This window comes from Muscardinus avellanarius (assembly GCF_963383645.1).
Source record: "Muscardinus avellanarius genome assembly, chromosome: 3".
Taxonomy (NCBI): domain Eukaryota; kingdom Metazoa; phylum Chordata; class Mammalia; order Rodentia; family Gliridae; genus Muscardinus; species Muscardinus avellanarius.
The window spans coordinates 129,903,248-129,930,625 of record NC_137788.1 but is presented as its reverse complement, the minus strand read 5'-3'; the positions used below and the strand labels follow the sequence as shown (position 1 = coordinate 129,930,625).

Sequence of the window (27,378 nt, the reverse complement as noted above, 5' to 3'; positions counted from 1 at the left end):
ACCACGCCTGGCTCAGTGATAGAATATTTGCCCAGCATTCACAAGGCCCTCAGGTTAGATCCGTAGTACTGTAAAAACAACAACAAAATCCTTCCTATGTTTGTTAGATGTGTTTCAAGTATAAAAGACTTACAGAATTGGAAAAGTAGTAGCGTTCCTGTATAACTTTCACCCAGTTTCCACTAATCTTAATATTTTATCTTGTGAACCTAGCGTGGTGGTGCACGCTTGTAATCCCAGCATTTGGGAGGCGGAGACAGGAGGATCGTGCAGGTTCGAAGCCACCCATGCTGGCTTAAGAGACCCTTGTTTCCTAATAAAAAATAGCATAAAAATGGGTCTGGGAGTGTAGCCCGGAGGTAGAAGGGTTTCCAGGAATCCCAGTACCACCAAAAAAACAAAAAACAAAAAACAAAAAAACAAAAAATTGGGCCGGGGGTGTGGCTCAAAGGTCAAATGCCTCTGAGTTCCATCCATCCCCAGACCCGCAAAAAAAAAAAAAAAAAAAAAAAAAAGTATATTGCAAAACCATAGGACAAGAATCAGAATAAAGAAATTGTGGAAGCCGGGCGTGGTAGTGCATGGTTGTAATCCCTGCACTTGGGAGGCTGAGACAGGAGGATTACACAGGTTCTGATGCCAGCCTCAGCTACTTATTGAGGCTCTTAGCAACTTAGTGAGACAGTTTCCAAATAAAATATAAAAAATAGTATCACACTATGATGTATGAATACAGTGCACCAATAAAAAAAGTAAAAAATAAAAATAAAAATAAATAAGGCTGAAAAAAATATATATATAAAAATAGGTCTGAGGGTATAGCCCAGAGGTAGAAAGCCTCTGGGTTCCACCCACAGTACCACAAAAACAAAAACAAAGAAATTGTGGAGCCCTGAGAGGTGGCTCATGCTTGTAATCCCAGTACTTGGAAGGCTGAGACAGGAGAATCACAGCTTCTGAGACTGTCTCAGCAAGTAGTGAGACTTGCATCAGCCTACCAAAACCCTGTTTCCAAACAAAAATAAAATAGGGCTGAGGGTATAGCTTGGAGGCAGAATGCCCCTGAGTTCAATTCCAGTCCCCCCCCACACACACACACAAACACACAAAAAAAGTTAAAAAATTGTGGATAAGGTAGAGCTCATGATAAAGCACATACTTAACAATCCCCAGCACCAATTTTTTTTTTTTTTTTGGTGGTACTGGGAGTGGAACCCAGAGGCTTTCTACTTCCAGGCTATACTCCCAGACCCATTTCATATTTTATTTAGAAACAGGGTCTCACTAAGTTGCTGAGAGCCTCACCAAGTAGTTGAGGCTGGCTTCGAACCTGTGCGATCCTCCTGTCTCAGCCTCCCAAGCGCAGGGATTACAAGCGTGCACCACCACACCTGGCTTCCAGCACCAAAATTTTAAAAAAGCCTAAGAAATTAACATTAGTACAATACTATATTACAGACTCTTTGAATTTAATTTTTCCCCCAATAATGTTATTTTTCTCTTCTAGACTCCAATTCAGGATCCACATTTAGCAGTCATATCTTCTGAGTATACTCCATCTGTGACATTTCTTCAGTATTTTCTCTTCATTTTTTTGTTTGTTTTACAATATTGGGTTTGAAACCGGGGGCTTGACCATGCTAGACCAGTATTCTATAATTAGCCATGCTCCCAGTCCCATCACTCATCTTTCATAATTTTATAAATCTGGTATTTTAAATTTTTACCCATTTTAGCATATATTGGTGGTCTTGCCTGTAGCAATTCCAGTGGAGATTTGCAATTATCCTGATTTCTTCTTTTTGTGCTCTACCTCTGAGCTGCATTCCCAGACCATTCATTCATTCATTCATTCATTCATTTTTATTTTTTATTTATTTATTTGTGGAACTGGGGATTGAACCCAGGGGAATTCTACCTCTTAGCTACGCCTCCAGCCCTATTTTTTATTCTTTATTTTTGAAACAGGGTCTCACTGAGTTGCAAAGGGCCTAAGTAGTAGCTGAGACTGTCCTCGAACAGCGATCCTTCTGTCTCAGCCTCCCAAATGCTAGGATTACAAGTGTGTGGCACCACGCCCGGCTATTCTTTATTTTGAAACAGGATCTCACTAACTTATGTAGGGCCTCACTGGTAGCTGAGGCTGACCGCGAACCTGTGATCCTCCTGTTTTAGCCTTCTGAGTATTGGGATTACAGGTGTGCTCCACCAGCCCCCCACACACACACACTTATGGCGGTACTAGGGATAAAACCCAGGGGCATTCTACTTACTTCTTTCTTCCTTCCTTCCTTTTCTTTCTCTCTCTCTCTCTCTCTCTCTCTCTCTCTCTCTCTCTCTCTCTCTTTCTTTCTTTGGTGGTACTGGGGTTCCTAGAAGCCTTTCTACCTCCGGGCTACACTCCCAGACCTATTTTATATTTTTATTTGGAAACAGGGTCTCTTAAGCCAGCAAGGCTGGCTTCGAACCTGCGCATTCCTCCTGTCTCAGTCTCCAAAATACTGGGATTACAAGCATGCAACACCATACTCGGCTTTATTTCTGAAACAGGGTCTCACTGAGTTGCAAAAGGCCTTCGTAAGTAGCTGAGGCTGTCCGCAAACCATGATCCTCCTGTCTGGGCCTCCCAAATGCTGGGAATATAAGCATTCCCAGCCCTTTTTATTCTTCCTTCCTTTCTTTCTCCTTCTTTTTTTTTTTTTTTTTTTTGTGGTACGGGGGATGGAACCCAGAGGCATCTTACCTCCGAGATACACCCCCAACCCTATTTTTTATTCTTTATTTTTATTCTTTATTTTGAAACAAGGTCTCACTGAGTTAAAAAAGGGCCTCACTAGGTAGCTGAAGCTCTCTTCAAACCACAATCCTCCTGTTTCAGCCTCCCAAATGCTGGGATTACAAGCATGTGCCACCACAAGAGGCTTTTTATTCTTTATTTTGGGACAGAGCCTTGCTAAATTGCCCAAGATGACCTTAAACTGAAAATACTCCTATCTTAGCCTCCCAAGGTGCTGGGATCATATTTCACCAATGCACAAGCCCTTTTCTTCTGTTTTATTAGTTAGAATTCTTCTGTAAGATTGTTAGAGATATAGCTCAGTGGTACAGGGGTTGCCTATCACATACAAGTCTTGGGTATTTGAGCTCCAGCAAAACACACACACACACACACACACACACACTCTCTCTCTCTCTCTCTCTCTCTCTCTCTCTCTCTCTCTCTCTCTCTCTCCCCTCTCTCTCTCTTCTCTCTCTCTCTCAAAAAAAATCTTTTTCTTCTTTGTAAGAGTCCTCTCTAGCCAGCTTGGTGGTACATGCCTATATCACACAAACACAAAGAAAAAGCCAGGCATGGTGGTACACACTTATAATCCCAGCACATAGAAAGATGACACAGGAGGATTGAAGGTTGGAAGCCAGCCTCAACAATTTAGTGAAGTCTCTCAGCAACTTAGCAAGACCGTGTTTAAAAGTAAAAAATAAAATAGGCAGCCTGGTGTGGTGACACATGCTTGTAATCCCAGTACTTGAAGAGACTGAAACAGGAGGATCAGGTTTAAGGATAGCCGTGAGACTCTTCTCAACCTAGAAAGACCCTGTTTCAAAATTTTAAAAAGTTAAAAATAGGGCTGGAGGGGCAACTCAGAGTTAAAAGTCCCCTAGGTTTAAACCTCAGTACAGCAAAAAAATAAAATAAGGCCAGGGGTGTAGCTCAGAGTTAGAATGCCCCCTGAGTTCAATCCCCAGCACAATCAATCAATCAATCAATAAATGGGCTGGCAGTATAGCTTAGAGGCAGAATGCCCTTGGGTTCAATTCCCAGTACTAGACACACTAAAGTGTATGTGTGTCTATGTGTGGTACTCGGGATTGATGCCAGGGGCATTCTATTTCCAAGCTACTCCCTCAGCCCTTTTTATTTTGAAGGAGTGGTGGTTCAGAATCACAGTACTTCGGAGTCTGAAACAAGAGGATCCCAAGTTTCAGGACAGCCTCAACAAGTAGTGAGACTCTCTTCAACCTAGTAAGACCCTGTTTCAAAGTAAGAATAAAATAGGACTATGGAGTATAGCTCAGAGGTAGAATGCCTTTGAGTTCAATCTCTAGAACTACACACACACACACACACACACACACACACACACGCACACAACAGGTTCATGGCTAGCCTCAGCAACTCTTAGTAAGGCCATCTGCAACTTAGTGAGACCCTGTTTAGATAAAATAATAAGCATTTGGGAGGCTGAGACAGGAGGATCATGGCTTGCGAACAGCCTCAGCTACTTAGTGAGTCTCTTAGCAACTCAGTGAAACCCTGTTTCAAAAGAAAAAGAATAAAGCCGGGCGTAGTGGCCCATGCTTGTAATCCCCTCGCTTGGGAGGCGGAGACAGGAGGATCGCACAGGTTCAAAGCCAGCCGCGCTGGCTTAAGAGACCCTGTTTCCAAATAAAAAAAGGATAAAATAGGTCTGGGAGTGTAGCCCGGAGGTAGAAGGGCTTCCAGGAACCCCAGTAACCAAATAAATAAATAAATAGAATAAAAAACAGGGCTAGGGGGTCTAGTTAGAAGGTAGAATGCCCCTGGGTTCCACCCCCAGTACTGCAAAATAAATAAATAAATAAATAAATAAAAATAAAAGAATAAAATAGAAATGGAGGTGTAGCTCAAAGGTAGAATGCCCTTGGGTTCCATCACCAGTACCACAAAGAGAGAGAGAGAGAGAGAGAGAGAGAGAGAGAGAGAGAAGAAGAAGAAGAAGAAGAAGAAGAAGAAGAAGAAGAAGAAGAAGAAGAAGAAGAGGAGAAAAAGAAAAAGGGTCTTGTTAAATAGTTGAGGCTGTACTCAAACCTACAATCGTCCTGCCTCAGCCCCTCAAGTACTAGAATAACAGGTGTGCACCACTGCATCTGCATCTTTTCTCTATTTCTTAACTCATTCAGTTACTTGGGTATGGTCTTATAAACATCAGTTTTATTCCTTGTGTTATAATCTGATACTATTATGTATAGTGTTGTTCAGTGTTATATGGTTTTAATAGTAATTTTACAAAAATGTTTGTTAGCCAGGCATGATGGCGGACGCTTGTAATCCCAGTATTTGGGAGGCTGAGAAAGGAGGATCACAGGTTCATGGCCAGCCTCAGCTACTTAATTTGGCCCTCTGGAAGTTAGAGAAACCCTGTTTCAAATAAAGAGTAAAAAATAGGGCCTGGGGCATAGCCTGGAGATAGAATGCCCCTGAGTTCAAGCCCCAGTACCAAAAAAACCTGCTTATTAAAGCCAGGTGTAGTGGCGCATGCCTATAATCCCAGTACTTGGGAGGCTGAAACAGAGGATCATAGGTTCAAGAGCAGCTTCAGCAAACACTGAGACTCTCAGCAACCTAGCGAGATCCTGTTTCAAAATAAAAATAGGAAGTGGGGCGTGGTGGCACACGCTTGTAATTCCCACGCTTGGGAGGCTGAGAGGAGGATTGCACAGGTTCGAAGCCAGCCTCAGCTACTTAGTGAGCCTCCCAGCAACTTAGTGAGACCCTGTTTCCTAATAAAATATAAAATAGGTCTGGGGGTGTAGCCCAGAGGTAGAAAGCCCCTGGATTTCATCCCCAGTACCACAAAAAATAAATAAAATAAATAAATAAAAAATAAATAAATAAATAAATAAAAAGGCTGAGCGTATAACTTGGTGATAGAATGCCTCTGCATTCAATCCCCAGTACAAAAAAAAAGCTTGTTGAATTAAATGCAGTGGTGTACATCTGTAATCCCAGTATTTGTAGGCTAGAGGTTCGCAACCAGCCTCAGCAACCTTGTGAGGCCCTCTGCAACTTAGTGAGATCCAGTGTTTTTTTTTTTTTTTTTTTTTTTTTTGCGGTACTGGGGATGGATACCAGGGGCATTCTACCTCTGAGCTATACCCCCAGCCCTATTTTTTTATTCTTTTTTTCTTTTTTTGGTGGTACTGGGGTTCCTGGAAGCCCTTCTACCTCCGGGCTACACTCCCAGACCTCTTTTTACATTTTATATTTGGAAACAGGGTCTCCTAAGCCAGGCTGGCTTCGAACCTGCGCGATCCTCCTGTCTCTGCCTCCCAAGCGCGGGGATTACAAGCGTGCGCCACCAAGCCCAGCCTTTATTCTTTATTTTGAAACAGGGTCTCACTGAATTGCAAAGGGCCTCACTAAGTAGTAGCTGAGGCTGGCTGTGAACCTGGATCCTCCCCCTGTTTCAGCCTCTCAAGTACTGGGATTACAAGTGTGCTGTGCTCTACCTTGCCCGGCTTGAGACCTGTTTCAAAATAAAAAATAAAATAGGGCTGGGAGTGTAGCTCATAGGTAGAATATCCCTGGGTTAAATCTCCAAGACTACACACACACACACAAAAGTTTGTTGGATAAATAAGTGAATATGCTGTGTATTGGACAAAACATTTAGGAAAGACAATCACAGATGCAACAGAACGGCACCCACTGCAACAGTGATTCAATTATAAGACTCCCGTCTACCTGACATAAGCTTCTTTAGCAGTTTCTGGCTTTTGTTTGAGTCACGCTGTAAAATATCCTGTTCTTCGTGAGTACATACCTATAAAGTAATAAAAGTAAGATACATGATGCCATAGTTAAAATATATGATTTGTGTAATATAACTTAAAAAGTAAGCTCAAATTATACATTAGATATGACAATGAAATAATGAGATCATTGGTGCTTTTTTTTTATCCAGAAAATTACAAAAATACAAACATCCAAGTGAGTTTCTCTCTTTCTCTTAACTATGAGCCATACAAAAAAGAAAAATAGAAAAAAGATAAAGAAATTATTTCACTCTAAGTATCCCTGAATGACTTCTTAATTTTCATGTGATACTGGAGACTGAACCCATAGGCATTTTACCTCCAGTCTACACCCCCAGTCATTTTATTTTTTATTCTGAAATAAGGTCTTACTAGGTTGCTAAGGGTCTTGCTAGGTTGATGAGGTTGTTCTCAAACCTACAACCCTCCTGTCCCAGCCTCTCAAGTACTGGGATTACAAGTATGAACCTCCCCACCCTTCCAGGCTAAATAAAATCTAACCTGCTTTCAATGACAAATACTTGCCTCTGTTGAAGATACTGGAAAAATTATATAAGACTTAAAAAAAAAAGTCTGGTTTTGGAAAAAAAAAAAAAGAACTAGAAAGAACCAGGGTCAGGCACACTGGTACATGCCTGTAATACCAACACTTCGCAGGTTAAGACAAGAGGATCTTAGACTGAGGCCAGTCTGGAAAACTTAGCAAGACCCTCAGCAACTTAGCAAGACCCTCTTTCAAAGTAAAAAAAAAAACCTGGTGTGGTGGAGCACGCCTGTATTCCCAGTACTAGGGGAGCTGAGAGAGGAGGATACTGCAGGTTTGAGGTCAACCTCAGCAACTTTAGCAAAATCTTTAGGCTCTTAGCAAAACCCTGTTCCAAAATAAAAATAAAGCCGGGCATGGTGGTATGTGTCTGTAATCCCAATACTTGGAAGGCTGAGACAGGAGATTTGCAGGTTCAAGGATAGTCTTAGCAATTTAGACTATCAGAACCTAGTGAGAAGGCCGGGCGTGGTGGCGCACACTTGTAATCCCCGCGCTTGGGAGGTGGAGACAGGAGGATCGTGCAGGTTCGAAGCCAGCCACACTGGCTTAAGAGACCCTGTTTCCAAATAAAAATATAAAATAGGTCTGGGAGTGTAGCCCGGAGGTAGAAGGGCTTCTAGGAACCCCAGTACCACCAAAAAAAAAAAAAAAAAAAAAAGGCTGGGAGTATAGCTTGGAGGTAAAATGCCTCTGGGTTCAGTCCCAAATACTATACACACATTAAAAAAAAAGAAAGAAAGAAAGAAAGAAACGGCCTCACCGAGTGTGGTGTCACATGTCTGTAATCCTAGTCTTAAAGGTTGAGAAAGGAGGACTGTAGATTCAAGGCCAGCCTCAGTAATTTAGTCAGACCCAATTTCAAAATACAAAATAAAAAGAGCCTCAGTCCTATTTTTAATTGTGAGAATTAAATTGTGAGAATTAAATTGCTGAAGCTGGCCTCAATTATATTCTTAAAGTCATTCAGACAGAGCAAGGTGGTGTCCCAGAAACAGAAACTATGGCTTCATAGTACCTCTAGCTCTGCCCCCTAGGGATATAAACACCATGTGAAGACTTTGACAAAAAATTCTGACATTTCAGGCTTTCCAAAGTTTTTTTTTTTTTTTAAATTATAGTTAATCTGATACAGGCTTTGCTCTCTCAACAATATGTTCTTAAAACCCTCCTCACTAATAGTAGTACTAATAGGCCATAGAACTGTAGTGCTATTTCTTTTTTTTTTTTTTTTTCTTTTGGTACTGGGGTTGGAACCCAGAGGCATTCTACTTCCAAGCTACACCCTCAGTCCTATTTTTTATTCTTTTTGTGTTGTTTTTGTTTTTTTGTTTTTTTTTTTTTTGGTGGTACGAGGTTCCTGAAAGCCCTTCTACCTCTGGGCTACACTCCCAGATGTATTTTATCTTTTTTTTTTTTTTTTTTAAACAGGGTCTCTTAAGCCACCATAGCTGGCTTTGAACCTGTGTGATCCTCCTGTCTCCACCTCACTAGCGAGGGGATTACAAGCGTGCACCACCATGCCCGGCTATTTTTTATTCTTTATTTTGAAACAGGGTCTCACTAAATTGCAAAGGGCCTAAGTAGTAGCTGAGGCTGTCCGCGATCCTCCTGTCTCAGCCTCCCAAATGCTGGGATTACAAGCGTGCACCACCACGCCTGGCTTGTAATGCTATTTCTAATCATCAAATCCTTATTATTGGAGTTTATAGACATCTTAGAGAACAAATTTACTAAGAAAAAGAGAAACTACTAGGAATCTGAATGGTCCTGTGTGTTAATACAAAGCACAATAAAACAAAGAAACAAAAAAAGGAAATAATTTACCAGAGAACCACAGAATAAGCAGGGGCCAGAACCTTCCTGTTCACAGACAATCCGCCCACATATCAGACAGTTGTTGATGAGTTTGTGCTTCTGGCCCAGGCAGTCACAAGGGTGGCGCCCAGGAAGCAGGACTGCAAGCTTGTCCTGTCCCTCTCTCGTATATAAGTTCACAAACTTTGTCTTCTTCTTTACAGAGTTGCTGCTCTCTTGCGCCTAATTATACAAAGATTTTACAAAAACACTGAATAAGGACAATGAAAAGATCCAAGAGGGAGAGAACCTCAGTTCTGTTAAACAGTGATTTATAGCCAAGAACCATAAACGAAGGGATTAATTTGTTAAAACACAAATTACTCATAGGTAAGAGCCTGAAGAAAGATTATGCTCTAGACAAGCTAGCTAGCTAATACTTATTATTTGTTGGTTTCCTGAACTGGGGATGGAACCCAGAGGCATTCTACCTCTGAGCTGCACCCTCAGCACTATTTTTTATTCTCTTTCTTTCTTTCTTTCTTTCTTTCTTTGCGGGTCTGGGGATGGAACCCAGGGGCATTTGACCTCTGAGCTACAGCCCCTGTCCTATTTTTTATCCTTTATTTTGAAACCAGGTCTCACTGAGCTGCAGAGTGCCTCACTAAGTAGCTGAGGCTGTCCGCGAACCGCGATCCTCTGGTCTCAGCCTCCCAAATGCTGGGATTACAAGCGTGCGCCACCACGCCAGGCTTTATTCTTTATTTTGAAAAAGAGTTTCACTAAGTTGCAGCAGGCCTCCTTAAGTAGCTGAGGCTAGCCGCAAACCTGTGATCCTCCTGTCTCAGACTCCCAAATGCTGGGATTACAAGCATGCGCCACCATGCCTGGCTCCCTAGTCTTTTACTTTTTGTTTTGAAACAGGGTTTTCTTGGTTCCCAAGAGTCTTGCTACATTTCTGAGGCTGTCCTCCAACCTGCAATCCTCGTATTTCAGCCTCCCAAGCACTGGGACCACAGACATAGGCAACACACCCAACAATTTGACAAAGCACAGTTAAACTGGAGATCATTAAGAAACAAGAATGCCTCTAAAAGCAGATGACATTTATGGATTTGGAAATGTAGACAATATGGTAAAAAAAAATCAGTAAGAAATTTACTCAATAAGAAATTAAAAGACAGATAGCACAATTAAAAAGGGGCAAAAAGAGCCGGGCATGGTGGTGCACGCTTGTAATCCTAGAAATTGGGAGGCTGAGACCCGAGGATCACGGTTTGCGAACAGCCTCAGCTACTTAGTGAAGCCTTCTGCAACTCAGTGTGACCCTGTTTCAAAATAAAAAATAAAAAATTGGAGCTGGGTGTGGTGGCGCACACTTGTAATCCCAGCATTTGGGAGGCTGAGACCTTGAGGATCGCGGTTCACGGACAGCCTCAGCTACTTAGTGAGGCCCTCTGCAGTTCAGTGAGACCTGGTTTCAAAATAAAGAATAAAAATAGGGCAGGGGGTGTAGCTTGGAGGTCAAATGCCCCTGGGTTCTATCCCTAGACCCTCAAAAAAACAAAAAAAAAAATTGGGCAGGGGGTGTAGCTCCGAGGTAAAATGCTTCTGGGTTCCACTCCTAGACCCGAAAAAAAAAAAAAAAAGGTCTAACCGAAACCTTTTTATAGCCAGGCATGGTATCACACACTTGTAATCCCAGCATTTGGGAGGCTGAGATAGGAGGATCAAGATTCGTAGACAGCCTCAACAACTTAGTGAGACCCTGTTTCAAAATAAAGAATAGCTGGATGTGGTGGCACACACTTGTAATCCCAGCATTCGGGAGGCTGAGACTGGAGGATCACTTTTTTTTTTTTTTTTTTTTTTGGTGATACTGGGGGTGGAACCCAGAGGCTTTCTACCTCCGGGCTATACTCCAGACCTTTTTTATATTTTATTTGGAAACAGGGTCTCACCAAGTTGCTGAGAGCCTCACTAAGTAGCTGAGGCTGGCTTCAAACCTGTGCGATCCTCCTGTCTCAGCCTCCGAAGCGCGGGGATTACAAGCGTGTGCCACCATGCCCAGCAGGAGGATCACTTTTTGCAGGCAGCCTCAGGTACTTAATGAGGCCCTCTGCAACTTAGTGAGACCCTGTTTCAAAATAAAGAAGAAAAAATTGGGCAGGGGTTATAACCTGGAGATCAAATGCCCCTGGGTTCCATCCCCAGACCCACAAAATAAATAAATAAATAAATGAAATAAAGAATAAAAAATAGGGCAGGGGTGTAGCTCAGAGGTCGAATTCCCCTGGGTTCCATCCCCAGACCTTAAAAAAAATTAAAAAAAAAAAATAGGGCTTGTGGTATATCTCAGAGGTAGAATGCCTCATTTTCTTTTGAAAAAAAAAAAACTTTATAACAAAATATATCCAAATGACCACTAACACTTGAAAAAGCATAGGTACATGCATGTAATTCCAATACTTGGAAGGCTGAGTCAGGAAGACTGCAGGTTTGAGGACAGCCTCAGCAAGAGTAAGACTTTCAGCAACCTAGTGAAACCATATTTCAAAGCAAAAAATAAAATGGGCTGGGGTGTAGATCAGAGGTAGAATGCTCCTGGGTCCAATGCCCAATACACTAGAGAAAGAGAGAGAGAAAAAAAGGATATTCAACTTACTAGTCATTAAACCAATGCAAAATAGGACTAGGGAATAGCTCAGTAGCACAACACTTGTCTAGGATGCACAATGCCCAGGGTTAGGTCCCTAGCACTGTGTGTGTGTGGCGGGGTGGGGGGACAGAATATAAAACAGGCAATTTTTTTTTCTTTTTTTGCGGTACTAGGGATGGAATCCAGGGGCATTCTACCTTCCAGCTACATCCCCAGCTCTATTTTTTTATTCTTTATTTTAAAACAAGGTCTCACTAAGCTGCAGAGGGCCTCATTAAGTAGCTGAGGCTATCTGTGAATTAGGATCCTGTCTCAGCCTCCCAAAATGCTGGAATTACAAGCGTGTACCACCATGCCCAACTTTGTTTATTTTTTGTGGTACTGGGAGTAAAACCCAGAGGCTTTCTACCTCTGGGCTATACTCCCAGACCTATTTTATATTTTATTTGGAAACAGGGTCTCACTAAGTTGCTGAGAGCCTCACTAAGTAGCTTGAGGCTCGCTTTGAACCTGTGTGATCCTCCTATCTCAGCCTCCAAAGTGCAGGGATTACAAGCATGCTCCACCATGCCCAGCTTCCAACTTTAATTTTGGAATTTTAATTGGTTGCTGAGAATGTCCTCACACATACCATCCTCCTTGTAATCCTAGTACTTGGGAGGCTGAGATGGGATGATCACAGGTTCTCAGCCAGCCTCAGCTACTTAGTGAGACCTGCAGCAGCTTAATGAGACTGTATTTTAAAATAAAGTATAAAAAATAGGGTTGGGGGTGTAGCTCAGAGGTAGAATGCCCCTTAGTTCAAACCCTCCTGCTGGAAAAATAAAAATTAAGGACTCGGAATGTTTTATTTCTCTCTCTCTATGTATATGTATACATATATATGTTACATTTGTGAAAATCCATCTGTTCACATATTTATGTCAGAAAATAAAAAGCTAAAAAAAAGGAATATTAACTGCGCATGGTGGTGCATACTTGTAATCCCAGTACTTAGGAGACTGAGACAGGAGGATTATAGGTACAAGGAGGCCTCAGTTACATCTTGAGATGCTCAGCAACCTAGTGAGATCCTGTTTCAAAATTTAAAAACAAACCAGGTGTGGTGGAGCACATTTGTAATCCCAGCATTAGGGAGGCTGAGACCAGAGGATCACAGTTCGCGGATAGCCTCAGCTACTTAGTGAGGTCTTCCACAATTTAGTGAGACCCTGTTTCAAAATAAAGAATAAAAAATAGGGCAGGGGGTGTAGCTTGGAGGTAGAATGCCCCTGGATTCCATTTCTAGACCCCCAAAGGAAAAAAAAATTTTTTTTAAACAAGCCGGGCATGGCAGCACATGCTTGTAATTCTAGCATTTGAGAGGCTGAGACCACAGGATCAGGGTTCGCAGAAAGTCTCACCTACTTACTGAGGCCCTTAACAATTTAGTGAGACTCTGTTTCAAAATAAAGAATAAAAAATAGGGCTGGGGATGTAACTTGGAGATAAAATGCCCCGGGTTCCATCCACAGTACTGAAAAAAAAAAAATTTTAAAACAAACCACAGAGCCAGGTGTGGTGGCGCACGCTTGTAATCCCAGCATTTGGGAGGCCGAGACAGGAGGATCACAATTCACAGACAGCCTCAGCTACTTTTGTGAAGTCCTTTGCAACTCAGTGAGACCCTGTTTCAAAATAAAGAATAAAAAAATAGGGCTGGGGGTGTAGCTTGGAGATAGAATGCCCCTTGGTTCCTTCCCCAGCGCGCGCGCGCACACACACACACACACACACACACACACACACACACGCACACACGGCATGGCTCAGAGGTAGAATGTTCCTGGGTTCAATCCCTAGGTTCCTCGGTTCAATACCATACACACACAAAAAGAAGTCTATTAGCCTCTGACATTTCAAAAGAATAGATGCCTTTCTTCACAACTATGTTTTGAACTTACTTTCCCTTTAGGCTGAGAGTTTCTCAATCATTTCAAGAGACTGAAGATTCAGAGAAGAAAAATCTTAAGAGTTCCAGTCAATGGAAAACTGACTACAAGGAAGAGGAAAGCTCTTTGGTAAGTAAAAAGAGATGACAATATGTCTTAATGTCCACAGAAAAAGGATGAATAAAGAGACAGTATCAAATTGGAAGTCAATGTAAGTAAGAATGAAAAACCTAAAACAAATGCTTAAGATTTTATCTAATCAAGCAGATTGTCAGTTTTTTAAATTATTCTATTTTATCTTTATCTCTCTGAAAGGAGAGAAGGGTGCCAGGTGTGCACGCTTGTAACCCCAGCATTCAGGAGCCTGAGACCAGAGAATCGCAGTTCACTCACATTCTCAGCTATTTAGTGAGGCCATCTGCTATTTAGTAAGGCCATTCGCAACTTAGTGAGACCCTGTTTCAAAATAAAGAATAAAAAATAGGAACAGAGGTGTAGCTCGGAGGTAGAATGCCCCCGGGTTCCATGTACCACAAGAAAAAAATAAAAAAATATAAAAAATAAATAAATGGAGAGAAGGGAAAGATTTCTTATTTTATTTTTGTGTGTATGTGTGGTACTGGGGGTGGAACTCAGGTGGTTTTCTACCTCCAGGCTATACTCCCAGATCTATTTTATATTTTTTTATTTGAAAACAGGGTCTCACTAAGTTGCTGAGAGCCTCACTCAGTAGCTGAGGTTGGCTTCAAACCTGTGTGATACTCCTGTTTCATCCTCCCAAGTGCAGGGATTACAAGCATGCGCCACCACGCCCGGCTGGGGCATCTACTTCTGAGTTATACCCCTGGACCTATTTTATGTTTTATTTTGACACAGGGTTTTACTAAGTTACTGAGGGCCTCACTAAATTGCTGAAATTGATATCCTCCTGTCTCAGCCTCCAAAGTACTGGAATTACAGGTGGGCCACCATGCCTGACTCAGTTAAGCAGTTTCTATATTTATTGGTCACTGTGTTTTTCATTGGCTTGTGATATTCTTTGTACATTTCATTCAAAATGATTTAAAGCCAGGCAGAATGGTACATGCCTATAATCCTAGTACTTGGGAGGCTGAGACATGGAGACAGAAGTTTCACAGCCAGCTTCAGCAACTAAGTGAGACCCTATTTCAAAATAAAAGAATAAAAAGGGCTGGGGGTGTAGCTAGAAAGAATGCCTCTGGGTTCCATCCCCAGAACACACACACACACACACACACACACACACACACACACACACCCCTTAACTTTTTTCGCTTTTTTCTTTAACTTATTATTTTTCAAATACTTCCCACACCCCAGCCTGCCCAGAACTGGAGATTGAACCCAGGTCCTTGCATGTGCTAGTCAAGTGCTCTACCACTGAGTTATATCCCCAGCTCACCCTTTTTTGTTCCCCCGAGTAACACTCTCAGCCCTATTTTTTATTTTTTACTTTAAAACAGGGTCTCACTGAGTTGCAAGGGCCTCACTAAGCTGAAGCTGGCCATGAACCACGATCCTCCTGTCTCAGCCTCCCAAATGCTGGGATTACAAGGTACATCACCATGCCCAGCTCATTTTGTGTGTGTGTGTGTGGTACTGGGGATGGAACACAGGGGCCTTCTACCTCCAGGCTACACTCTCAGACCTATTTTATATTTTATTTGGAAACAGGGTCTCTTAAGCCAGCTGAGGCTGGCTTTGAACCTCTGCGATCCTCCTGGCTCAGCCTCCCAAGCACGGGGATTACAAGCGTGCGCCACCACGCCCGGCTCCAGCTCATTTTTTTTTTAATAGTGATCACACTCAGAATTTTTTGGTATGGTTCATTTTATTTAATTTAACTGTTCTTGACCAGGCATGGTGGTGCACGCTTAAAATCCCAGGACCTGGGTGGCTGAGACAGGAATATCACCGGTGTAAGATCAGCTTCAGCTCAGCTACTTCGTGTGGCTCTCTGCAACTAGGTGAGAATTTGCATCAAAATAAAGAATTTAAAAAAAAAAAGGACTGGAGGTATAGCTCAGAGATAGAAACCAATGAATTCATTCTCCAGTACTGCAAAAAAAAAAAAAAAATTAACTGTTCTCTTCTTTTGGAAAATCTAACTAATAAAATTGCCCTGATTATAAATATTTGTTTACCTCAGCCGGGCGTGGTGGCGCACACTTGTAATACCTGCGCTTGGGAGGCTGAGACAGAAGGATCGTGCAAGTTCGAAGCCAGACTCAGCTGGCTTAAGAGACCCTGTTTCCAAATAAAATATAAAATAGGTCTGGGTATGTAGCCCAGAGGTAGAAGGCCCCTGGGTTCCATCCCTAGTACCACCAAAAAAAATAAATAAATATTTGTTTACCCCAAAGGGCTACTATGTGAGAACTAAAAGAGGTATAAGTTCTGAAGCTTGACTAATAATGATGGTGAAAGTGGAGGAGACTGGCTGAAGAGAGGAACAAAGCAGCAGGCCTGGCTGCACACGCCTGTGAGCCCAGTACTTGGGAAACTGACAGGAGAATCATAGGTTTGAGTAGTGAGGTTCTGACCAACATAGCAAGACCATGTTTCAAAATAAAATAAAAAGAGCTGGAGATATACTTCAGAGATAGAATGCCCCTGGGTTCAATCCTCAGTACCACACACATAAAAAAAGATAGGAACACACATAAAAAAAAAAAAAAAAAAAAGACCAACATAGCAAGACCATGTTTCAAAATAAAATAAAAAGAGCTGGAGATATACTTCAGAGATAGAATGCCCCTGGGTTCAATCCTCAGTACCACACACATAAAAAAAGATAGGAACAGCCGGGCGTGGTGGCGCATGCTTGTAATCCCCGCGCTTGGGAGACTGAGACAGGAGGATCGCGCAGGTTCGAAGCCAGCCGCGCTGGCTTAGGAGACCCTATTTCCAAATAAAAAAAATATAAAAAATAGGTCAGGGAGAGTAGCCCGGAGGGAGAAGGGCTTCCAGGAACCCTAGTACCAAAAAACAACAACAACAACAAAAAAAAAAAAAAAAAAAAAAAAGAAGAAGAAGAAGAAAAATAGGGCAGGGGTGTAGCTCGGAGGCCAAATGCCCCTGGGTTCCATCACCAGACCCTCCCCCCCAAATAAGATAGGAACACAACTAAAATTGGATAGTCTATCAGTGTTATTCACAAAAAATATTAAGGTTGAAACCTGGAACATGTCATTAAATATTCTCTATCCTGGATTAGTGGCATAGTTCAGTCAGTGGTAGTGTTTCCCTAGGATGTGTAATGCCCAGGTTCAATTCCCAGCACCATAAAAAAAAAAAAAAAATCTCCCATATAAAAGCAATAGAGCTGGCACATGCTCTATTGCTGTGTTCCATCCCCAGTACCACACACACACACAAAAAAAAATTCCCCACGTTTGGAAGGCTGAGACAGGAGGATCGCACAGGTTTGAAGCCAGCCTCAGCTTCTTAGTGAGGCTCTAAGTAACTTAGTGAGATCTTGTTTCCAAATAAAATATAAAATAGGTCTGGGAGTATAGCCCAAAGGCAGAAAAGCCCCTCGGTTCCACCCCTAGAACCAAAAACAAACAAAAAAAGCCATATGAAGCCAGGTGTGGTGGCACACACTTGTAATCCCAGCACTTGGGAGGCAATTTGTGGTCAGCTACTTAGTGAGGCCCCTTGCAACTCAGTGAGACCCTGTTTCAAAATAAAAAATAAAAAAGGGCTGAGGGTGTAGCTCAGAGGTAGAATGCCCCTGGGTTCCATCCCTAGTACCTCAAAAAAAAAAAAAAAAAAGCCAGGTGTGGTGGCGCACACTTGTAATCCCCGCGCTTGGGAGGCGGAGACAGGAGGATCGCACAGATTCGAAGCCAGCCGTGCTGGCGTAAGAGACCCTGTATCAAAAATATAAAATAGGTCTGGGAGTGTAGCCCGAGGTAGAAGGGCTTCCAGGAACCCCAGTACCACCAAAAAAAAAAAAGGCTGGGCTGAAGGTGAAGGTGTACCGCTGAGAAAAAATGTCCTTGGGGTTAATCTGGGTTTAATACGGGGTTAATCTGGGTTTAATACCAAGTACCAAAAAAAGCAATATGTCATCATTAGCACTTTTTATCACCTTTTCTCCCTAAATTCATATATTTGTTGAAAACTTTCCATCGTAAACCAATTTGTACACTCTGCTGTCTAAAAAGAATTAGCCTCTTCTCCACATACTGTCATTGGATAAGCACTCACCTTGGCCAAATCAAAAGGTGTTTTGACTTCTACAGTTGTATCAGGTTCAGCTAATGCAGGAACTTCCTGTTTGTTTCTTCCTTTCCGCCTACCCCGCTTTAGCTGGTCTCCTGATTTCTGCCCATCTAAAATTTCTTTAAAGAATTTTAAAAAATTTTTTTAATTTAAAAGAATTTAAAAAAATACAAACACAAAAAATAATACTAAAAAGATTCACTAATCAACACCTTTTATTTTTTTACAGAACTAGCATTCAAACTCAGGACCTCTAATATGCATTAATTAGCATCCATACCCAATAAACAAAAGGTGATGCTAAATGGAGTCAAAACACCAAGTCAAGCTGGGCATGGTGGCACATGCTTATAATCCCAGTACTTGAGAGGCTGAGACAGGAGGATCCCAGGTTCAAAGCCAGCCTCAGTAATTTAGCAAGCCTCTCAACAACCTAGTGAGACCCTGTTTCAAAATAAAATATAAGTTGGGCGTGATGGTGCAATCTTGCAATCCCAGCATTCAGGAGGCTGTGACAGGTGGATCACAGTTCACGGACAGCCTCAGCCACTTAGTAAAGCCCTTTGCTTCACTAAGAGATCCTGTTTCAAGATAAAGAATAAAAAATAGGGCTGGGGTGTAGCTTGGAGGTAGAATGCTCCTGAGTTCAACCCCCAGTACCACAAAACAAAATAAAACAATATTAAAATTATTGTGGAATCACATTGTGCCAGTCAATAGATATTTTAGCAATTTTTGTAAATTAAAAAGTCTGAACTAGAACCAGGCATGGTTATACATGTTTGTAATCCCAGCATTCAGGAGGCTGAGACAGGAGGATTGTAGTTCATGGACAGCCTCAGCTACTATTTAGTGAGGCCCTGGTTTCAAAATAAACACCTGGGGGTGTAGCTATGCTTGGGAGTATAGCTAGGAGGTAGAATGCCTCTGGGTTCCATCCCCAGTACTCCACCAAAAAAAAGCTTGAATTAAAGCCAGGTGTGGTGGTACACACTTGTAAACCCAATACTTGGGAGGCTAAGAAAGGAAGACCTTGGTTTGCGGCGAGCCTTGGCTACTTAGTGAGACCCTATTTCAAAATAAAGAATAAACAACAACAAAAAATTCTGGGGGGGGGACTTCAACCAGCTGGGCATGTTGATGCACATTTTTATTATAATCCTAGTACTTAGGAGGCCGAGATACAAGGATCGCATGTTTGTGGCCAGTCTCAGCTATTTAGTGAGGCCCTCTGAAACTTAGTGAGACCCTGTTTCAAAACCAAAAAAGAGTTGGATATGGTAGTGCACCCTTACAATTCCAGGACTTGGGAGGCTGAGACAGAAGAATCATAGATTCATGGTCTGCCTCAGCTAAATAGTGAGGCCCTCTGAAACTTAGACCCTGTTTCAAAATATAAAGAACAGCCGGGTGTGGTGGCGCACGCTTGTAATCCCCACGCTTGGGAGGTGGAGACAGAAGGATCACGCAGGTTCGAAGCCAGCCTTGCTTAAGAGACCCTGTTTCCAAGTAAAAATATAAAATAGGTCTGGGAGTGTAGCCCGGAGGTAGAAGGGTTTCCAGGAACCCCAGTAGCACTAAATAAATAAATAAATAAATAACAGCCGAACATGTTGGCACAATCTTGTAATCCCAGCATTTGGGAGGCTGAGACAGGAGGATCACAGTTCAAGGACAGCCTCAGCTCTTATTTAGTGAGGCCCTTTGAAACTCAGTGAGACCCTGTTTCAAAATAAACAGGACTGGAGGTGTAGCTTGGAGGTAGAATGTCTCTGGGTTCTATCCTCAGTACCACAAAAATAAATAAAGAAATAAAAGTAAAGAACAGAGCCAACATGGAGGCGCACGCTTGAAATTCCAGCATTTGGGAGGCTGAGACTGGAGGATCACGATTCGCAGCCAGCCTAAGCTACTTAGTGAAGCTCTCTGCAACTTAGTGAGACCCTTTTTCAAAATAAAGAATAAAAAATAGGGCAGGGAATGTAGCTCAAAGGTCAAATGCCTCTGGGTTCCAACCCCAGACCCGCAAAATAAACAAATAAATAAACAAACAAATAAAATAAAGAACAGCCAGGCACATACTTTTACTACCAGTGCTTGGGAGGCTGAGATAGGAGGATCAGAGTTTCACAGCCAGCCTCAGCTACTTAGTAAGGCCTTCTGCAACTTAGTAAGACCCTGGTTTGGGGTATAGCTTGGAGGTAGAATGCTCCTGGGTTCAATCTCCAGTATTACAAAGGAAGGAAGGAAGGAAGGAAAGATGGAAGGAAGGAAGGAAGGAAAAAAGAAAGGAAGGTAGGCAGGCAAAAAGAAAAGAAGGAAGGAAGGGAAAGAAAATAAAACTAGGGCTGGAGGTATAGCTGGGAGACATAATGCCCCTGGGTTCAATCCCCAGTACCACACACAAAAAATAAATAAATAAATAAATAAAGGGCTGGTGGTATAGCTTACAGGTACAATGCCTCTGGGTTCAATATCCAGTACCACACACAGACAAAAAGTATAAACTACTACAATATTCATTGCTGATTGAATAGAACTGAACCAAGTATATGTACATATATGATTCTAATTAAGTTAGCTGTGAAAAATACAAAGTAACAGAAAATACTGTCTTTTATTGAATTATTATTATTATTATTATTATTATTATTATTATTATTATTATTATTATGTTTGCAGTACCAGAGATGGAACCCAGGGGGATTCCATCTCTGAGGTATACCCCCAACCTGATTTTTTATTCTTTCTTTTCTTTCTTTTTTTTTTTTTTGTGGGTCTGGGGATGGAACCCAGGGGCATTCGACCTCCAAGCTACACCCCCTGCCCTATATTTTATTCTTTATTTTGAAACTGGGCCTCACTGAGTTGCAGAGGGCCTCATTAAGTAGCTGAGGCTGTCCACAAACCGCGATCCTCTGGTCTCAGCCTCCTGAATGCTGGGATTACAAGCGTACGCCACCATGCCCGGCTTGATTTTTTTATTCTTTATTTTGAAACAGGGTCCCACTGAGTTGCAAAAGGCCTCACTAAGAAGCTGAGGCTGTCCTTGAACCGAGATCCTCCTGTCTCAGCCTCCCAAGTACTGGGATTACAAGCGTGCGCCACCATATCCGGCTACTAAGTCTTTTAAACTGCCCATTTACAAATAATATTTCAACTTTCATCAAAGTAACTTACCATCTCTTTTGAAGCATTGCTGCAAAGGATCAGAAATCAACTCCTGATCATTCTTTTGCCATTTGATTATAAGATCTTCTATGAATTGACCTTTTTTACCCTCATTTCCCTGGAGGAGGTCCATCATATATTCTCGGATCTCTTCAGCACTCTCAATTGACAGTACATACCTCAGAGACAAAGATATAAGTTGTTGAAACAATACAGATAGCTTACACTATGTTTTTTAATAATTGTAACAAATCAAGCCGATAAAACTATTCTTTTTTTTTTTTTTTTTTGGCTGTACTGGGAATTGAACCCAAGGGCATTCTACCTCCAAGCTACATCACTACACTGCTTTTTTTATTCTTTATTTTGAAACAGGGTCTCACTAAGTTGCAAAGCACCTCACTAAGTAGTTGAGGCTGGCCATGAACCTGCAATCCTCCTGTCTCAGCCTCCCAAGTACTGGTATTATAAATGGTGCATCACCACACCCGGCTGAAGACACTTTGTAGCAAAGTAATATCTCCTTTTACTTTATCTTATTTGGTCCTGGGGATTGAACCCAGAGGCATCTACCTCTGAGCTATACCTCCAGTCCTATTTTTTGCTTTTTATTTTTTATTTTGAAACAGGGTATCAAATGCCAAAAAAGGAGTATACAGCCTGGTGTGGTGGTACACACCTATAATCCTAGTACTTGAGAGGCTTAGACAGGAGAAGAATCTCACCAACCTAAGAAAACCCTGCTTCAAAATAAAAATAAAAGTGGGAGCCGGGCGTGGTGGCGCACGCTTGTAATCTCAGCATTTGGGAGGCTGAAACAGGAGGATCCAGGTTGGAGGCCAGCCTCAGCTACTTTAGTGAGGCCCTCTGAAACTTAAGTGAGAACTTGTTTCAAAATAAGAAATAAAAAATAGGTCTGGGGGTATAGCTCAGAGGTAGAATACCACTGGGTTCAATCCCTAATACCGCAAAAAGGAGAGAAAAAAAGCATCTTATAATCATCAGATTAAAAAAAGGCACAAGTGATTTTTCAAGGCATATACATTTTGAGCACCTTGACCTCCAAAATTACCAGCTCCCACCTAAAACTTGCCATAAAAAATTTGTAGAGCTAGCCGGGCGTGGTGGCACACACTTGTAGTCCCAGCATTCGGGAGGCTGAGACGAGGACCACGGTTCAAAGAGAGCCTCAGCTACTTAGTTAGGCTCTTTGCTACTCAGTGAGACCCTGTTTCAAAACAAAGAATAAAAAATAAGGCTGGGGGTGTAGCTCAGAAGTAGAATGACCCTGGGTTCCATCCCTAGTACCGCTAATAATAATAATAATAATAATAATAATAATAATAATAATAGTAACAAATAAATAAACAAATAAATAAATAAAATAGGGCTGGGGATGTAGCTCAGAGGTAGAATTCCCCTGCATTCAATCCTCAGCAACACATACACACACACACACACACACACACACACACACACACACACAACAGCTGGGCCTGGTGTCACACACTTGTAACCCTAGTACTTGAGAGGCTGAGACAGGAGGGTTACAGGTTTGAGGATAGCCTCAACAATTTAGTGAGGCTATCAGCAACCTAGTGAGACTCTTTCCAAATAAGAAAGAAAATTGGTCTGGGGGTGTAGCTTGGAGGTAGAATGTCTCAGTTCAATTCCCAGTACCAACACACAAACACACACACACACATTTAATTTAAAAAAAAAAACATTATTATTAGGAAGTTTATAATTCTATGCTATTTTTTTAAATTTGGGCTACTCATATTCAAATTTGTACACTATTGTAATACACTTGGGTAATTACATGCCAAACAGCCATAGAAAACGCTTTAATCAAGGCATAATAGCCTGTTGTGCAACAACTAGTGAATATCTAACAAATGGTTCAAATAATATGTCACTTCTGTGCTTAAGGTCAGAACACCTCATCTAATTCACACGTGTGTGTGTGTGTGTGTGTGTGTGTGTGTGTGTGTGTGTGTTGGGTATCAAACCTGGGGAGCATTTGACCTCTGAGCTACAGCCCCAGCCCTATTTTATTATTTTTATTTTATTTATTATTTCTGTGGCGGTACTGGGGATGGAGTCAAGAGGCTTTCTACCTCTGGGGTACACTCCCAGACCTATTTTATATTTTATTTGGAAATGGTCTCACTAAGTTGCTGAGAGCCTCACTAGCTGAGGCTTGCTTCGATCACTAGCTGAGTGATCCTCCTGTCTTAGCCTCTCAATATTATTTTTATTTTGAAACAGGGTTTCACTAGGTTGATGAAAGTCTTACTACTTGCTGAGGCTGTCTTAAAATTTGTGATCCTTCAGTCTCAGCCTCCCAAGTACTAGAATTACAAGCATGTCCCAACCACACTGGGTGTTTCAACTTTTTTATTTATTGGGGAGTACTGGGGATTGAATCCAGGGGTTTTCTACCTCTAAGCTATACCCCCAGCCCTATAGTTTATTCTTTATTTTGAAATAGGGTCTAAGTTGCGGAGGGCCTCACTAAGTAGTTGAGGCTATCTGCAAACAGTAATACTCCTATCTCAGCCTCCTAAATCCTGGGATTAAATATTTATTTATTTTGGGAACCCAGGGGCATTCTAACTGGAAGCTACACCCTTGGCCCTATTTTTTATTCTTTAATTTGAAACAAGGTCTCACTAAGTTGCAGAAGACCTCTCTAAGTAGCTGAGAGGCTGTCCCTCAATTCTCCTGCCTCAGCCTTCCAAGAACTGAATTACAAGGTGTGCTACCAAGCCTAGCTGTGTTTCAACTTTAAAACGAACATTTAAACCAGTCGTGGTGGTAGAGACTTGTAATCCCAGTACTTGAGAGGCTTGAGACAAGAGGATCACAAGTTCATGACCAACCTCTGCAATTTAATGAGACCCCTCCAACTTAGTTGAGACCCTGCTTCAAAATAAAAAATAAAAATAGGGCTGGCATATAGCTAAGAGGAGGAGACTGGCTTTGAATCTTCGATTCTTCAGTCTTAGCTTCCCAAATACTGGGATTACTGGGGTCTGCCACCACACCCCTTTTTAATTTTTAAATGGGGTCTCGCTAAATTACTGCAAGCTGTCCTTGAGCTATTATCCTCCCATCTCAGCCTCCCAAATTCTGGGATTACAGGCTTGCGCCACCGTACCCAGTATAAAGTCACTCGGTATTTAAAATTAAAAACAAAATCCCAGCATTTGGTAGGCTGAGACAGGAGGATGGCAGTTCGAGGATAGCCTCAACTACTTAGTGAGGACCTTTGCGACTCAAACCGTTTCAAAATAAACAATAAAAAATAGGGCTGTTGTGTAGCTCAGAGATAAAATGCCCCAGGGTTCCATCCCCAGTACAGCAAAAATAAGTAAATAGATAAATAAATACAAGAAGATCACAAATTCGAGAACGGCCTCAGCCACCTAGCCAGATCCTGTTTCAGAATAAAAAAAATATAATACGGTTGGGGGTGTAGCTGGGAGGTGAAGACCTCTGAGTTCAATCCCCAGCACCACAATAAATAAACAAGTAAAAAACGACACCTCTTCCTATTTTTAAATTCTGAAGTGAAAGGCACACTCTTTAGCAAATCTCCCAAATCTCAACAGGAATCTCTACTCTGTGCTTCCACACCTTCCACTTTCCGCACCTCAAACAACAACGTAACATAAGTCAATTATCTTGATCGTCCTTGTTACCTCAGCAACTGGTACGTAAAAATAGCGCAACAAATGTTCCTTAATCTTTGAAAGCTGATATTAAATCGTGTTCACTACATCTATTTCATGAGAATTTGTAAGTAGCAAAGACAAGTTCTGCTGATTATTTATAGATGAGAAAACCACTGTACAGAAAGGGAACTTAAGTTGCCCAAGGTTCCAACACTGGCAAACGACAACAGAAAACAGGACCTATGGTTTTGGAGTCAAGAACTATTTGCACTGTACCACGTCGGCCCTGTTTAAATTCCAGATCCAACCTGACACAACTCAGGCCGGGAAAACTCACACGTTTATTGTAAGGAATTTCTGAAAAGACAACTTGGCTTGTCCCTTCTCTTCTGAGTCTGTAAGGAAACGAGATCCTGACAGAGTCTTACAAGTTTATTATTACAGATTTGCCCTTTTCCTAGAAAAACCGGCACCACTGGTGTAAGGTGCATCCTGACACCCTATCCCAAAAGCTAAACTCTAAAGGCGGAGACCCCACATTCCGTCCCTACAGACCAAGAGCAGCCCTTTAATCACGCTTCTTTCTCCCATCAACTTTTTAGTTCCCCACCGCTCCCCACTTCGCTCAGCCCGTGTCACCCCAGAGCTCCTTCCCGCCTCCGACCCAACCCGTCTCACTGCATGATCTCCTCGCTGACATCCAGGCCGAAAGTTGTCCACAACTGCTGGGTGCACCAGTGCACCAGCGGCTCCTCTGACGCCGCCCCAGACGCCGCCATCTTCCCCAGCCGGAACCAGCTGGAACGCCGAAGCCCCGCGTCCGGCGGCTGACTGGTTCCCCCGCCAACCCGGCCTAGCTTCCGCGGGTTCCGCGGGCTTCCCCGCCCCGCGCAGGCGCGCCGCCTCCCGAGCGGCCCGAGCCGCGTGGGGCTCCGAAGCGCGTCTCTAACGCCAGGTTAGGGTAGAATTGGAGCCCGGCGTGGCGGGGCACGCTCGGAATCCCAGCTTTCCGGAAGCTGAGACCGGAGGACCACGGTTCGCGGACAGCCTCAGCTATTTAGTGAGGCCCTCTGCAACTTTGACCCTGTTTCAGAATAAAAAAATAGGGCAGGAGGTGTGGCTCGGAGGTGCAATGCCTTTGGGTTCCACCCCCAGTACCACCAAAAAAGAATAAAAAATAGGGCGGAAGGTATAGCTCGGGGGTAGAGTGCCCCTGGGTTCCATCCCCAGTACCGCAAAAAATAATAAATAATTAGGGTTAGGGGTGTAGCTAGGAGGTAGAATGCTCCTGACTTCAATCTCTCGTACTGCTGAACAAATAAACAAATACGGTAAAATGAAATAGGGCTGGGGATGTAGTTAAGAGGCAGAATGCTTCTCCAGAGCACACACTGCGGGGTTTTTTTGTTTGTTTGTTTTTGTTTTTTTGCGGGTTTGGGGATTGAACCCAGAGGCATCTGACGTCCAAGCTACACCCCCTGCCCAATTTTTTATACTTTATTTTGAAACCAGGTCTCACTGAGTTGCAGAGGGCCTCACTAAGTAGCTGAGGTTGTCCAAGAACCGCGATCCTCCAGTCTCAGCCTCCCGAATGCTGGGATTACAAGCGTGCGCCACCACGCCCGGCTCCACACACTGCTTTTCTAAGCATATCTTCTGATTTATGGCCAGGTTTTCATTATTTTACAGGATACAGGCTTTTTAATTTCTATTAGACTAAAGTACATTCTGTTGGATGCTGTTTCACATTTTTATGTTGTTTTCATTGATATAAAAAAAATCCTGTATGTGTATAAATTGAGTTCAGATTGCCTTTGTTATCCTAAATCTGAAAAATATGTTTTTCCAGTTTTTGTTTGTGTGTGTGTGTGTGTGTGTGTGTGTGTGTGCACGCGCGTGCGCACATGCAGCTCGGGATTAAACCCAGGGCATTCTACCACCGAGCTACACCCCCAGCCCTATTTTTTATTCTTTATTTTGAAACAGGGTCTCTCTAAGTTCTGGAGGACCTCACTAAGTAGCTGAGGCTGTCCGGTCTCAGCCTCCCAAATGAGGGGATTACAAGCATGTACCACCACGCCCAGCTTCCAGTTTTGTTTTGTTTTCAAGAAAAATCAAAACCAGGTAGATGGCACATACTTATAATCCCAGTATTTGGGAGGCTAAGACAGGAGAATGACAGGTTCAAGGACAGCATCTGCAAGACCTTTGCTGTTTAACTTAGTAAGACACTGTTTCACAATAAAAAATAAAAAGGACTGGGGTGTGGCTCAGAGGTAGAATACCCTTGAATTCAATCTTCAGTACCACAAACACAAAAAAGACATGAAATAAACATTGTTGGTATTCACTGACAGTGGGTAAAGTTTTGTATCTTCATAAAAATCCCATACATTTATTAGTAATTATAATGTATCCTGTTTCTATATTTGTTCAGTCCCATAACTAAAATACTGATTTCTTGAAGATAGCATTTTTAAACTATGATTTAAGTCTTTTGCACAATAGAACTTTTGTGTTTGTGAGGGGGTCTGGGGATGGAACCCAGGAGCATTGGACCTCTGAGCTACACCCCCTGCCCTATTTTTTATTCTTTGAGGCAGGGTCTCACTAGTAGCTAAGGCTGTCTGCGAACCTCAATCCTCCAGTCTCAACCTCAGGAATGCTGGGATTACAAGCGTGTGCCACCAAGCCTAGAACTTTTTTTTTTTTTTTTTTTTTTTGTGGTACTGGGGTTCCTGGAAGCCCTTCTACCTCCGGGCTACACTC

The 27,378-nt window shown here is 42.4% G+C and overlaps 1 protein-coding gene across 2 annotated transcripts in view; it reads right to left on the bottom strand.

The window, feature by feature from the left end:
* Positions 1 to 25,388, bottom strand: part of TRIP4 (thyroid hormone receptor interactor 4) — a gene marked incomplete at both ends in the record, with an annotated part of 91,424 nt that extends 66,036 nt beyond the window's left edge. For both annotated transcript variants that reach the window (XM_080690662.1, XM_080690663.1), the window contains 5 exons: positions 6,506 to 6,584; positions 8,948 to 9,160; positions 17,744 to 17,877; positions 20,939 to 21,108; positions 25,288 to 25,388. In XM_080690662.1, the coding sequence (XP_080546788.1) occupies positions 6,506 to 6,584; positions 8,948 to 9,160; positions 17,744 to 17,877; positions 20,939 to 21,108; positions 25,288 to 25,388 (697 nt within the window). The remainder of the gene's footprint in view (positions 1 to 6,505; positions 6,585 to 8,947; positions 9,161 to 17,743; positions 17,878 to 20,938; positions 21,109 to 25,287) is intronic.
* Between the last annotated feature and the right edge of the window lie 1,990 nt (positions 25,389 to 27,378).